Below are 15,707 nucleotides of genomic sequence, written 5' to 3' on the forward strand. Positions count from 1 at the left end.
GTAGCACCAATTAAAAAATTGACTCTTCCTCGACTTGAGTTAATGGGTGCTATAATTGCTTCAAGAATAGCAAAACATCTTAAGGAAATTTTCAAAAATCTTGAAAGAATCATTTTGTGGAGTGACTCGACGATTGTACTTCACTGGATAAAGGGTTCAGCATCTAAATATAAACAATTTGTTTCAAATCGAGTCATAGAAATTCAAGAAATTACAGACCCCAGTAATTGGAGGCATTGTAGTGGTAAGCAAAACCCAGCCGACATGTTAACTAGAGGGATTAGTAGCAAGGATTTAATCACCTCTGAAAGCTGGTGGCATGGTCCTGAATGGTTGAGGAACGCGGAAAACCTTTGGCCCAAAGCAAAGGGATTTCAATATGATTCTAAAGAGCCAGAAATTGCATCTGAATTTAAATCCGGCGTTATAATTAACACAGCTATTGTTCAAGAAAAAATAATAGATCCAGAAAAATTTAGCTGCTTGCTTAAATTGCTAAGAGTGACTTCTTGGATATTGCGTTTTGTAAATACTCTTAAAAAGAAAAATGTTGAAAAGGGTCCTCTTACTTCAGAAGAACTTTCCGACGCAGAAATGTTTTGGGTGCGAATAGTCCAAAACGACTGTTACTCTAGCGAAATTCAGTGCTTGAAAAATAATAAACCTCTCCCGAGAGACTCTAAATTATTATGTTTAAACCCTTTTCTTGATAATAATGATGTCCTTAGAGTCACAGGAAAACTAGGAAAAACAACCCATTTATCGACCTATGAAAAGCATCCAATCATACTCCCTCCCAAGGCTAAATTAACAGCGTTATTAATTTGGGAATCTCACAAAAGAGTCTTTCATTCTGGTGTATCCCATACGTTGGTGCAAATAAGAGAGAAGTTCTGGATTTTAAAAGCCAGACAAACCATCAAATCTCTTCTTGGAAAATGCACAATATGTAAACGATTCAACTCTTCTCCCGGAAATCAAGTGATCGCGCCGCTTCCAGACGTTCGTGTAGAACAGTCATCTCCATTTACGATCATCGGTGTTGATTTTGCTGGCCCTCTTTTCGTTAAAGATAGTATTAACAAGCAATATATCTTGTTGATAACCTGTGCAGTGACAAGAAGTGTTCATCTAGAACTGGTCGGTGATTTGACTACCGATACATTTCTTCTAGCTTTCCGACGCTTCATTTCTCGACTTGGCTTGTGCTCTGTGGTGGTCTCTGATAATGCACGCACCTTTAAACGTGCAGAATTAGAGATAAAACTCATTTGGAATGTTCTGAATCATGCAGATGTAAAAAACTTTTACTCTGCTAACGGAATTAAGTGGAACTATATTGTTGAAAGAGCTGCCTGGTGGGGTGGTTTTTACGAACGAATGGTACGTACTGTGAAAACTGCTCTGCGAAAAACACTTGGAAAATCATGTCTCACTGTTGAGCACTTGCTGACTGTCCTTACCGAGATTGAAGGCATGATTAACTCTCGGCCAATTACATATGTTGGTAGTGACACTGAAGAACCGATTGCTCTGACTCCAGCACATTTTCTTCTAGGGAAACGTGTTACCTCCTTGCCCTCTGTAAGACTTCACCTTGATTCGAATCTCTCTTCCAGGAAATGCTTAATAAAACCATTTAATTACCGAGAAAAATTAATGAGATCATTTTGGTATAGGTGGAAAAATGAGTATTTGCTAAATTTGAGATCGGCCCATTCAAGTTTTGTTAAAAATATCTCGCCATTTAAAGTTAACGATGTAGTCTTGATTAAAGATGATCATCTACCTCGAAATTTCTGGAAATTAGGAAAAATTCTCGAATTATTTCCCGGAAGAGATGGCAAGGTGAGGGCTTGCCAAGTTAAAACTGAGTCATCAATTATTAAACGTCCTGTACAATTGTTGTATAATTTAGAAATCCAGGACTAAGAAGTAAAATTGTGATAATAATTTTATTATATGTATCATGTACTTAATTTCTAGAATATTAATTATTTAGCTAGTAACATTATTAAATATTGTTTAATGTATATATTTTGTTATTTGAAATGCGTATTTATTATTTGAAATGTATATCTGTTATTTGTATTTGTTATTTGAAATTTTTTTTTCATATATTTTTTTCTTGCAGCATGTTTTTTACCATATTTTTCTCGGAGTATGTTTTTATCATATATTTTTTCTCGAAGTTTGTTTTTATCATATTTTTTTTTCTCGAATTATGTTTTTATCTTATTTTTTTTTTCTCGAAGTATGTTTTTATCATATTTTTTCTCGGAGTATGTTTTTATCATATTTTTCTTGGAGTATATTTTATCATATTTTTTCTTGCTGTATGTTTTTATCATATTTTTTCTTGCTGTATGTTTTTATCATACGTATTCTTGAATTTAATTGTTATTTAATATTTTTAGTAATTACCAGGTAACTTTCTTGAAGTTAAATTTACAATTCAGGAAATATAAATACAATTATTTTCTCTAGGAAGTTTTGATGAACCCCCTGGTTCATCCGGGGGCAGGATGTTGAGAATTCAGTTAACCACGTGATCTCCTTGGGCGAAACTAGCTGCCAATCATGTGTCACGTGGTCTCCCTGTTGTTGTTTAGCATATTTTTTTTTCTAGAAGAAGCGAACTGGACTCCTGTACTAGAGAGAGTGTTATCTCGGCTCTTTCCGAGAGAGTTTTAGGTGTAGTTCTCTAGGCTTTCTACACTAAGGCGTATTCACCTGCCTTTTGTTGTTATTGTTACCAATAAACCCCAGAAAAGACAACATGTGTCTTCAAGTCATTTCACTCCAGAACACAATCTTCACTATCGAATAAATTATTGTTCAATCAAGAAACGCAACGATAATTTACACGGACCTCACAAGCACAAAACATTTTCTGAGTTTCCACAAGCCTTTTACCCACTCGCTGATTTCAATCAGTAGGCTTTTTGAACGCGTTGTTTCATATTTAACACACTTAGAAAAACAGAGGGAACTGGATGAAATTTCATTTGAAATAATACTTTTTTAATGCTTTCCCATTTTAAATCTAAATTCTTATAGAAAAATTGGCATGTTTCGAAGAAAATTGATTTTAAAAAGTTTTTTTTTCTGTGTCATTTAAGAAGTTTCTTCTTATCTTTGTGTATTTTACCCTTTAACAAGGTAATTCAATTGAGATTCCCATGAATCTCAGTGCATCTACATAATTAAAAAAAAAAAAAAAAAAACCCTGTCTTCGCGGGATTTTTTTTCCCGATTCAAACATAATTTTATAGCGGTATTCGTAAAAATGACACTATCTATGGCTTATATTTTTCATTAAGAGTGTAAAAATCTAGTTGAGTCTATATGATACTCATATGATTCTCATAGCACATAAAATTACCTTAATTTAATATATAAATTAAATAATTTCTCAGATTTGGTTCTTGTATAATATTAAGAAAACTTAAATAAATCCGATGAGTTAAATACGCTAATATTGACTATATTTGTTGCCCTTATGAAGATAATTAAAAATTGAAAGCTATTCAAACAAAAATAATAAATCAGTCAATAATTTAATACAATTTAAATTAACAACAGAAAATGAGTATCATCTGAAATATTACTGTCCCTTAAATATCCGATTTAATCAGTGTCAATAAATGATTAATAAAAAAAATTAGTAGGAATAAAGAAGATTTTTTTTCTTTCATTTTTTTGCTAAATAAAGTTAAAAAATCTTTAAAACGCAAAATAAATTGAATCATTCTTGATGGCTATCATAAAAAGCACAAATATTGAATTATTTATTTTTTATTTATTCGTTTTTTACTGGCAAATGTTTTATTTGATCGGCTGAAAATTTTCCAATGAGTTCAATCGTGATGATAATGATGATCGTTTCAAACTCTTCTTATGTGAAGCGCATATCTCCTATCGTTCTTTTTAAATGATTCCTTACTGTCTTTACCCTCGCTTCCTGCAATCCACGAAAGTGAGGGGATTTGGTAGGGATAAAAATCCAATTTACTCTCTCAAAAGTAAATTATGTGGCTGATTTTTTTTCATTTTTTTTTCTTTTTTTTCTTTTTTTTTTTTTATAATTACGGAGTTACATTTTGCTATCAATGTGACATTTCCACGATTTTTCTAGCTCTTAGAGGGCGCTAAAAGCAACCATTCTTACATTCGATAACATCAGCTTCATCTACAGAATTAAGTAGAAACTGCTTTTGTATAGTTAAAATGAACTTACAAAATTATGAATACTTTCTTGTTTTTTCATTAGTTTCTCTCTGTAATTATTAGAGTAATCAAATTTAGTCATTCTATTTTATTTTTTAATCTTTTTGAGTTGGTATCTGTAGAGTTTTACATAACCGTGGAAGCAGATTGATCACATTTCAAAGTAATAATATCTGCATTGCTCCGCTCATGAAACTTTACGAAAGTTCAAAAAATATTTCTCAAATCTTGTTTGATGATTATGTGTTTAACAGTCTTTAAAAGTGCTCAATATATAAAGAAAGAATATATTTCTTTTCTGTTTCCAAATGGTTAAATTGAATAAGTTCTCTCTTTTAAACTTAGAGTAATAAAAACAAAAATGATGTATTTGTGAAGAATAATTTCTCAGTTTTTTTCCCCTTTTTAAATCGAAATTTGAATATTTGGATGCTGTAATGTCCACCCTATTTAGAAAATAAACAGAGACCAAAAGAAATCACAGTCACTTTCTCCTTTTGTATTATAAAAATTGAACAAAAAATAAAGGGTAGCAACTCTTTTTATTTGATATTTATCACATAAAAAAAGATTGAAAAGTATATGTTAAAAGTATATGCTAAATTAATTATTAAGAAAAAATGCTTTTATTTCGGATTTCGTATGCGATCGCAGAGCTTCTTTTTAATAGACTTATCAAGAATCAATAATTTCCAAATTTAATTTGTTACTATATGAGAACTTTTTACGCCTAATGTGATGGAACGGCATCTTATAAATTGCTCTTTTCAATTTTTAATCGCAGTATCATGGATTTTTTTTACGAAAATTAATCTTTCTTTTAACGGATCTGAAGAAAACCACTCTTTAGCAGGTCATTTTTACACATGACATCGTAAAACGGATATCTTTTTTTAAAAAAAATTCTACCACTTTTTATATATTAAATTATTTCTGAAGATTGTATATTGTGGAAAATTTTCTCCCAAATCCCTTCACTTTAAATTTTTATTCTTTCAAACTCTTTTCATATGTGAAGCGTATATCTCCTATCATTCTTTTTAAAGGATGCTTTACATACTTTACCTCCGCCTCCCATAATCCAAGTGAGGGGATTTTGGGAGGGATAAAATTACAATTCATTCTGCCAGCAGTAAAATATGAGGTTACACTTTTGTCAAGGAAATTAACTTGTTTATTAAATTTTTTCAGTTAAGAATTAGCTCCCAGAAAATTAGTCGCATTATTTGTAAATATTTTTGAGTATTTACCACGTCTAGCCATGAAACATTTTAGAGCGTCAATCAAAGTATATAAGCAATTAAAAATGAACCATACAAATCTAATCCAGTTACACTAAATGGAGGCGACTTATTTACTCGTTCATATAGCGTATTTCTCATTATCTGTGACGACAAGATGGGTTTACATTTGAAGCACGTCACACAAAGATGTGCTGTTTTTCGTGCTGCATCTCTGCCACCTAATGGCCAAAATTTCAAACGTACAACATTTAGTAGTCCTTGAGGTCCAATATGCAATAATTTTTTATGTACACTAGAAAAATAAATTTGACTTGGTTTACAATTTTTTGGCAAGATCGCTGGATGCTTTTGAGGAAATGGCAACCATGCTTTTCCAATCCGTCAATAAAGGGCATTTCTGCCTCAACTTCTTGAAGCTTAAGAGGTCCAACCCTTTTATTAGTGTTTGTGCAGTTATATACAAATTTAAAAATATAAGAAAGAACATTAATTATTTTATCATAATTATAATTAATAGATAAGAGTTCATCGAAAAAGTCAGAGTTCTCGTAGATCATCATAGTTCTGTCAGAAAAGTCAAATGTATACGTAGAGGATTTTCTCTCGTCCATACGGATTCTTTTTCGCTTGGTGACAGACACTGAGTTTCGTGAACCACAGGTAGGAAATACTGGCTGGAAACTTGTGGCTCCATAAAAAATTCTGCCCAAGTCCACCACTTGTCGCTACTCGTCAATGAAGTAGCTGTAACTCCAAGCGTCAGGAGATCAGCAAGATTGGCTTTGGTAGAGCAATAATACCAAGAGTCTGGATTGGTCAATTCTTGGATTGGACTACGATTTTGATCGAATGATTTCCATTTTCTGCTAGATTCTTTAATCCAGTATAACGCAACTTTTGAATCATACCAAAAAAATATATTAATTGATGCTTTACGTTCAAGAACTTTTTTGGTTTCATTTCCTAATCTTGTGGTAATCAGTGCACCCAGTAATTCTGAACGAGGCAAGGAAATTTTCTTCCCTGCTGCAACTCTATTTTTAGACGTCATCAAATTTGCTAAACTTATTCACAATTTTTCAATTTGACATATACAGCTGCTCCATAAGATTTCTAATTGGCATTGGAGAAAACGGGAATTTCTTTGTTGATTGAATTCAAAATAAATCTTGGGACTTTAATTTTGCTCAGTTCTGAAAATTCGCTACACTAATGAAACCACTAGTCTTTTAAATCAGATGGAAGCTCATCATCCCGCGGTACTTTCATTAACTATAATTCTGCTACAAAAATTTTAATTTAACAGTAAATGGTATGATAAATCCTAGCGGATCGTAAATTTTCCCAGGTGTCTGAAGAATAAATCGCTTCGTATTTTTCCTCTGCCGTAAAAAATCTGTCAAACAATCATCATGAAGGTCCACTGTATTCCCAAAACCTACAGTTTCGTTTCATTTAATTCATTCAAACACTGTGGATGAATATGATAGTTTTCTTCTTTCAACTTATTAATAGAATTTTTTTCGTTTGTCACCCATTTACGTAAATTCATGCTAGTTTTATTCATAATTTCTTTAGGTACATCCGAAAGTTCCAAAGCTTCTTCAGTTTTGTTTGTACCCATTATGAAATCATTAACATACATATACGAATCAAGAATTTCAAAAACATCTAGGAACAAATTTCTAAATTTCAGAATATGTAACTTTGTAGTTACTACTTGCAAAAAGGGACTAGAATTGACTTCAAAGCCTACATGCTTAAATCTGTAAACTTCTATTTGATTATCCAAACTATGCATATTTTCCCTATTAATTAATTTTTTTTTCAAAAAGAAATTTAACAGTATCTGTCTTTCTCAACTAAGATGATCTGCAAAAATGCCTTTCTATGTCGACTATTAAGTCTAAAACATACAAGTAATTGAAATATATTCTAATTTAAATATTAATGCCAGGTGACAAACATCATTAAGTGACAACTGACTCACTTAAGTGCTTCGAAAACTATACGCATATCAATGGTGAAACTTTCGTCTCTATACACAGCCTGATGCGGAAGATAATACACTGGTTTGTTCACTGATTTTGAAGTATCCGACAGTTTTTCTATATCTCGTTATAAATACTCATTTAAAATATCTATATATTTCAAATATGATGAATTATCCTAGTGCATTATTTTATCTAGACCTCTCAATCTTTTTTCTGCTGCATCAAAATTATTTCCTAATTGATTAAAGTTCTTTTTCAAGTGAACTAACGATATATCGATTGTTTCGAAAGCTAACAGTTTCATTTAAAATCTCAAGTGTCTTGTCTTTATCGTAACTTTGGGGATCATCTCTAATTCTGATTGATACTAATTTAAAAAAAAAATATTAACAGCGTTTCGACATTTTCATTAATGAATCCGCAATGCAATTTCGTTTCCTCATTTTGAAAATGTTCAATACTGCGACCTATTAAATAACCAAATGCAGAATTTTGCGAAACTAAATTTGCGTGAGGTACATAAATCTGTTCCGATCTCATTAAATCAAAAATGATCTCAGAACCGAGGAGCAACTCAATTTTTCCCGGTTTGTGAAATTTTGAATCTGCTATCTTAACATTTTCAGGCTTCGCCACATTAGTTAAATTAATGTGTCGAATGCATCAAATGAGTAACATCAAATGTTGTTCCGCAATGCATCAAATTGCGGAACAACAAAAAAAATCTAATTTGACCAAACGGTTTTTCTTAAATAAAATAACCATATTCACTGTCGATTTGACGGTTTTGAAACGGCTGATAAATAACCTACCGATGAATTAACATTTTTATTTTTCAACTGAAGCTTTTCAGCTGATTTAGACGAACAGAGATGAATCATATCTTCGTTATCAAGAAGTGTTCCCGCCGAAAATATTTGATCTTCAATTCCTTTCATAAAAACTAAAGCAGTAGATAATATCACTTTTTTTCATGATATTGTTATCGTTTTGACTAGCTCTAATCATAAAACATGTGTTTCCATTTTTATGTTCGAAAGGAATGGCATTAATATTTAGCTCCTGGGATGGATTCGTAGACCGACTGATGTCGAACGATTGATCTAACGGTCCTGTAATTTCGTTATTCTTTTTTTTTTTTTTTTTTCTGTGGGAACGAAGGTTTTTCCGCTCAAAAAAATTTAAAGAATTAAGTTTTTTCTTACAATCTTGCAAATATAATTAGAATAACAGTTTCTTATATTATGAAGACCAAAGCAATAAAAATATACATTATGCTTTTTTATAAAGTCAAACCTACCTTTTAAGGTAAATTTTAGGAACTTATGACATTTAAACAGTTGTGTTCGGCGTTACACAATTTACAAGAATTTTCATTTTTCTCAGTTACAAATAAAATCATTGAGGAAACTTATGGGTAGTTTCGTTTTGGCCATAACAGAGTATCTTACAAGCATTGCCAGATTCCAGAAGGTTTACAATTGATCATCAGCTATTATACAAAAAATAAACGAAATAATATTACAAAATATGTTTATCAAAGAAAAAATCGTTTGCTTTTACTTTTTAATAATATTTTAACAAAATAAAAATAGTAGCATAATGTTCGTTAATGTTAAGTTATAAAATGTCTGAAAAGAAATCGTCTGCTAAATGTCTATTAACAGATTTAGATTATGATATTTACCGAACAAAAATTGCATTGTAAATGATTGAAAACAAATAAAAGTTTTTAATTGCATACATAATACTTAAAATATTTCAAATCGCTAAAATTAAATTTTAAGGCTTTTGATGCTGGATTTTATGCATTTACAAAATATAAACATGAAATTATGCTGGATAGTTACAACATTACTTTTTTTTCTGCCTCACTAAATTAGTATTCTGAGTTAAGAGATTTAAAGCTATTGCTCTAGATTCATAAGTAGAAGGCAAATAAATATTTTTTGTGACTTTGAATTTTTTCTTATTATATTAAAAAAGCTTCTCTGCTGTTCAAGATTTTTTTATTGGCAGGAGCATGACTTTTGGTTTGAAAAGTAGAAGCATGTGGTTTAGAATTACACCTGAAAGCATTCAAAATGGGCATAATTGAAGAAATTCGTGTTAGAGCAACATTGACTTCTTCTGCAGTAACAAAGGAATCTATCATATTATTATAATATTCCCCCAGTTTTCTCGTTGTTGCAATAAAGGTATCGCAGATTCATTGTTACTTAACATGCTTTACAAGTAAATCCGATTAATTAAATGTTAAATTATTTGTTTCAATGATTGGTCTGTGAGATGAAATTGATACAATGTTTTCATTAAGATTATAGGTTTCTGCAGCTTCAACAATTATCAAATGTTCGTCATTGGGAACATTATTTATTTTTTTATTGTACATGTATACAAAATGAATATACTTTCACATATTCCATCTGATTGCAGAATCAATGCAACTACATATGTAATTATGAATGCAACAATCACAATCTTTACATCGGACAGAACAGTTGCAATTTTGATTTACTTTTTGAATTTTATATAATTCCTCATAAATTGATGATGGTAAGATGAAGCCATCATAGTACATACATACCTCTCTATCTAAACTCAAACTCAGATTATGCCTTTTTCAAAGATCTTTAAATGAAATTTTGCCTTTATGTAGCATAATTATTCTATCAAATATTTTATTCTTGATAAATGCATAAGCTTTATTCAATTTTTTGACATGCTTCCCTTTCAATAAATGTATTTTATTGTTTTATGCATACTTTCTAGATGCATACTTGTGTTTATCCCTGAATGAATTCTAAAGCAATATGCCCATGATGTACAACAATTCAAATACTAGTTAGGAAAATATTTGGCATACTCTGCTGTTGTAGCATCTTTTGACAAAACATCCACACCCTTTTGTAGGAGTATTTCAAATGTTTCACTATCTTTTTGTGTTAAAAGTTCTTTATATACTTCAGCTTGTTTCTGCATGTCTTTAATTTTGTTAAGGTTTTTGAGCTATGCATGGTCAACATGCCAAATACAAAACAACTGTATTGTCCGGAGCATGCATCCCTCTCTGCCATGCATTATAGAAATGTCTCATATTAGACATGAAAATATTTGGTTTTATGGCTCCTATCTCTTCTTTGAATTTGGACAAAAACAGTGCCATCATGTCCTCATTGGTTCTATTTGAAATAAAAAATGATGCCGGGAACCCTTCTTGTACATCGCCTACAACTAACAAAGTCACCAATTCAAGGTCGTAACTATTCATTCCATTCAGGCATATTATATGTGGGCCAAATTTTCTTAAAATTTCACTTTGCGCTTCTACCATAATTATCAACATAAAATCTTCATCCCTTAAAAATCCCTCACCTGCACAATTTTGTGGCTGGTAATATAACATATAATTATCCTTTTCACTGTTTTGCATTTCTCTAACCCAGGTATCAACACTGACAACATGATTGATGTGCTTTTGCTCGAATCATTGCAAAATATACATTTTTTCAATATTATATAAGTCTTTCCGGGTTAAGCGATGTGTTCTTTCCAGTTTAGAATTAGATACGCCATCTAGTTTTCCCTCTAAGATATCATCAAAGGGTATCTTAGCTGCGATCTTAGCAGTAATTATTTCTTTCTGTTTAGTTGAAAGAGTAACATGTGAGAGTTCATTCCTATGTCCCACAAGCTTATTCATAAAATAAGCTGCACATTTTCCTTCAGAAGATTCAAACATTTTGATACTTGTAGGGCAACAATAATTTATTTTACCCGATCCTTGCATTTTGCAATCAGCATTTGTAAATGAATGAAAGATAATATTTTTTCAAATGCATACTATAATTGCATTTATTAATAAATGAGAATATTTCAAATTGCTAATATTAAATTATTAAGACTTTTGATGCTGGATTTTATGCATTAACAAAATATAAACATGGACACACAATAATAATACATTTTTAATTAATCATATACATTCACATTTCTGTCATGCCTGAAAATAATCGAAAGTAAATTCAAAATATTTCTAATAGATATAACAATAATATTTAACATTAATTAAAAAATAACGGATGGTACCAGATTGTTTTTGCTTTTAAATTAATAATATAAATATCTAAATCATACAATCATATTTAAAATTAGTCGAAAATAGATTCAAAATAATCTTTCAACTGTCAAAAAGTAACAGACTCTACTAGATCGTTCTTGAGGATAGGTGTCTACTAACTATTCTGAAGGTTACTGTTACGTAAGCATGTTGCCCCGCCTCTCACTTGTAACGCCCTCTAGCGGTATATGTAAAAAACGATCAGTCTTTGTAACATCATCGACGTAGCAGCACGCCGAAAGGCAAAGCTCAAACCAACTCCCGAAAGCGGAGAAACAATAAAAATCTTTAAAATACAAAAAAGGTCCGTCATCATTGTTGAACCTCTCCAGGTTACACCCTCGAAACTTTTTCCCACGGAGCAGAATTTTTGGAGCAGGTCGTGGCCTCCGAGGGCTTTTATTGCTCTCTTTATTCTCGGAGACCCCGCGCAGACCCTAGACGCTTTTACAGGAAGCGGGGGAAAACTGGTTGCGAATGAAACTGGAGAAGTCTGTGATGAAACTGCTGTAGTTGAAAGAACCACCAATTCCATCTACTCTTCAGCAGTGCTCGATCGGTGTCACGTGAGTTGGCGATTCGTTAGTATTCAGTACAAAAAATTCTGCGATCCACTTTAAAATGTTATCTGTACAAGATCCACGTGGTGCAAATGCTGCAACCTGAAGACCTCCAAACATGCTATAAATTTGCTTGCCGATTTTTGAGGAGAATGAAAATTAATGACATGTGGCTTTGGCAAATTCTGTAGTCAGATGAGGCTCACTTTTCTTTAGATGGAGCTCTGAATAATTGAAATTGCCGCATATGGGGCGCTTCACCTCCTAATGATCTGCACCAACAATGACTGCATTCTGATTATGTGACTGCATGGTTTGGATTTACTGCTGATTTTATCTTTGAACTGTTTTTCTTTGAAACTCTCACTCCTCAAGGTCTTAAAATGTGCTCTGTCACGAGTGCACGGTACAGTGAATTTCTTCAACAGCAGGTCATTCCTGCTTTACAGGAAGGGCAATATTTGTAGACCACTGTCTTCATGCAAGATAGAGCAGCACCGCACATTGGAACGCCAAGTCAAAAAACTGTTTCGTGCTAATTTTGGTGAGAATCGTGTAATATCCAGTGTTTCTCCGGATGCGTGGCCATTTCGCTCACCCGACTTAACACGTTCACTGCCACGGTTCAAGCCTGATATCCGGGCCTTTTGTCTAATTAGATGATCCCTTCTTTGCTATCTTTTAACTGCAGCAGAGAAGGTGTCATCTAATAATATAGATGGTTTGGTACAATTATATATTATCTGCGACGCGCCAGCGCGTCAGTGGCAGCGAATGTGTTAAATCCCTGCGATTTCTGCTTGTGGGGATTCCTAAAAGACCATATTTATGGAGGAGGAATTAGCACCTTACCTCAGTTGAAAGCTAGCATTACACGCTATATTGCTGAAATCCCTCGTGAGGTTTTTAGCGCTACCATTGAACATTTTACAAAGCGTTTTCAACACGTAATTGATGTCAATGGAGCACACGTTGAGCACATTCTGTTACTGAATATATTTTAAAGATTCTGACGAACGGGTTCTAGAAGGGTTTTAATAGAGTCACTTTAATTATAAAACCCTGTATTTATAACTTTAAAAAAATTAATAATTGTTTTCAATACTGTACAGTAATATGCTATCACTATCTTGAACTTTCATTACATCAGTAACAGCGATTACATTTTTTGCAATTCCTCGAAACACAAACAGTACTTTATTATGCATTAATATATAATATATATCCTAAAATTTTCAATATTTACTACAATTAAAGATTTCTTTTCAAACTTCTTTTTAGTTAGAAGCTGTTGTATTGAATGACATTTCCCAAAAATATAGTCACTGCAGATAGACAATGTTAAAATGCTATTCATTATTTTGCTTTCTATTGAGTATTCTACTCATATATGGAACAAATAATTTCTAGATAATAAATAATTATTAATTTTCAATTTATATCTACTTTAATTTCGCAACTATATTCATTATCAAAATAGTATAGTTTGGGAGAAATAACAGAATATAAGTAAGAAGTCACTACACTCACCTATCACTAGACTTAAGACAATACCTAATTATTCAGTAAAAAGGGGAATTAAAATATTTCAACGGAATTTAAGAAAATTAATAATTAAGTAAGCATAATATGACAATATTTTTATTTTACTGAAAAAAAAATAACATTTAAATAAATTTTATCTTTGAGCCTGTTTCAAATTCATTTCAAGCAAATGGATGAATTTCGTAAATTCATCCATTTCATTCATTCAAGCAACTAATGACTTTTAATAAAAGGGAAAGCATAAGCATTGACATAAGTATTTTATTTACGCAAGCATTTTTTACACCATGTGACACTATAAATCATGACATCTTAGTTACTGATGACCATATCATTTCATACAATATTAGCTACAATCTCTAAACATAATTTGAAAGTAAATAATGAAAAACATTGATTTTCAATAATTCGAACATTAAAATGAAATTCTCTTAGTTCAGATATATCAGTTTTGATCTAGTATTGAATAACTAAAAAACAGGAATTTATAAAAAAATACAAGATGCAAATAAATCAAATAACTTCTATAATATACATAAAGAATATAGAAGAAATGTAAAGTTTCCACACATTCAAGAACTGGAAAACTAATAAAAATACATAAAATTAGTAAAATGCACATTAAAAGTCAAAAAGTAGCCAAACTAATTTACAGCAATATAAGAGTGTTTCCTTAAAACAATTATTTTACCTATTGGGCTTAACTGTTTCCTAATAATTCTTTATTGCTTAACAATAGATATTTTTTAAATTACACTAAATATTGTCAAAATCTAACAATACACAATACAACAAAGCAATGCTATTGTCTCAAACTAAACACAGTCACACTATTACTACGCTACAATTTTTTTTTTTTTTTGACAGTTAGACTAAGTGGCTAAAACCAATTATACAAATTTCAAATATCCTAAATTATTTCCTAATCATGAAACAAATATATTAAAAAAAATAAATTTGTTCTCCTCGATTTTTCTTTGACCTTTGCTTTTTTATTTTAAATTTCCTCTGTTGGACTATGTGCCTGTTAGGTGGTACTTTGGATACTTCAGTTAGTTCTTGTGACTTATAAAAACTACTATTTGAAGCTGACATTTCTAACAGAGCTTTTATGGATTTCGTTTTTTTCACGCACTGCAGATAAAGGATTCAATGTATTGCAATTTTTTATTGATAATTCAACTTCTTTTAAATCTTGGAGGATTAATATTAAAAAAAAAAAAAAAAAAAAAAAATCTGCATCTTGTTTTTCAAGAGAGGGTATTATTTTTTTCCCCTTAAATTTGTTTTTCTGGCCTTTATCCTTCGCAATCATTCTCACTATTTTCTTTTTATTTAAAATAGGCATTTTCCCCTGAATTATAACAATTTTAATTATGTGTTTACACATCAAAAATTTTAAACAGTAATCAATGCAGGTGCATGACATTGAATGTATGCACTGATCACATTTAAGAATGCAGCTACAAGACTCATTAACTTTTTGAATATTATACGAAAAAAGATATTGCATATCGAAAAGCATTTCGCTTCATACTGTGGTTGCGAGATCTTCCCCAAAATTCAAAGTTTTACTCATAATAGAAACAATTACTCCAGTAAAACTCAATATAGGATAAAAGAAAATGTAAGTTTCGCAGGACTGTTTAAACAACCAACCAGACAATAGATGGCGCCACGGAAGACTCGACAATGGGAAGATAAACAGAAAAAAGTGATATAGGCTCTAATGAAATAACTACAGATGCATAATCCACGATTTTTTTAATCAAAAATAATTTTACTATTGTTATTTTTAAATATTTGTTCTAAATATCTGTTATTTCAATTATATTATTAATTAAAAATTACTTAATTTTAAATATAAAATTTATTAATTGTAATTAATACTTAATTTACTAATTTAAGTAACGTGTGATTGAATTAATTTATTTCAACTTACTTCTTAAATTTGATTTTTTAAAAACTATTTATTTAATTTCTTTATTGGAGTAAACCATTTTCTGAAAAATTT

At 31.0% G+C, this 15,707-nt stretch overlaps 1 protein-coding gene across 1 annotated transcript; it reads left to right on the forward strand.

Moving 5' to 3' along the window:
• The first annotated feature begins 264 nt into the window (after nucleotides 1-264).
• LOC129959809 (uncharacterized) lies at nucleotides 265-1,932 on the forward strand. The gene has a single exon (XM_056072699.1). The coding sequence runs from the start codon at nucleotides 265-267 to the stop codon at nucleotides 1,930-1,932; it is 1,668 nt and encodes a 555-aa protein (XP_055928674.1).
• Nucleotides 1,933-15,707: the final 13,775 nt, after the last annotated feature.

Source organism: Argiope bruennichi, chromosome X2, assembly GCF_947563725.1.
Source record: "Argiope bruennichi chromosome X2, qqArgBrue1.1, whole genome shotgun sequence".
Taxonomy (NCBI): domain Eukaryota; kingdom Metazoa; phylum Arthropoda; class Arachnida; order Araneae; family Araneidae; genus Argiope; species Argiope bruennichi.

What these genes read in the sequence shown, in the direction of transcription:
- LOC129959809 (XM_056072699.1), top strand. Translation starts at nt 265, where the DNA reads ATGTTAACTAGAGGGATTAGTAGCAAGGATTTAATCACCTCTGAAAGC.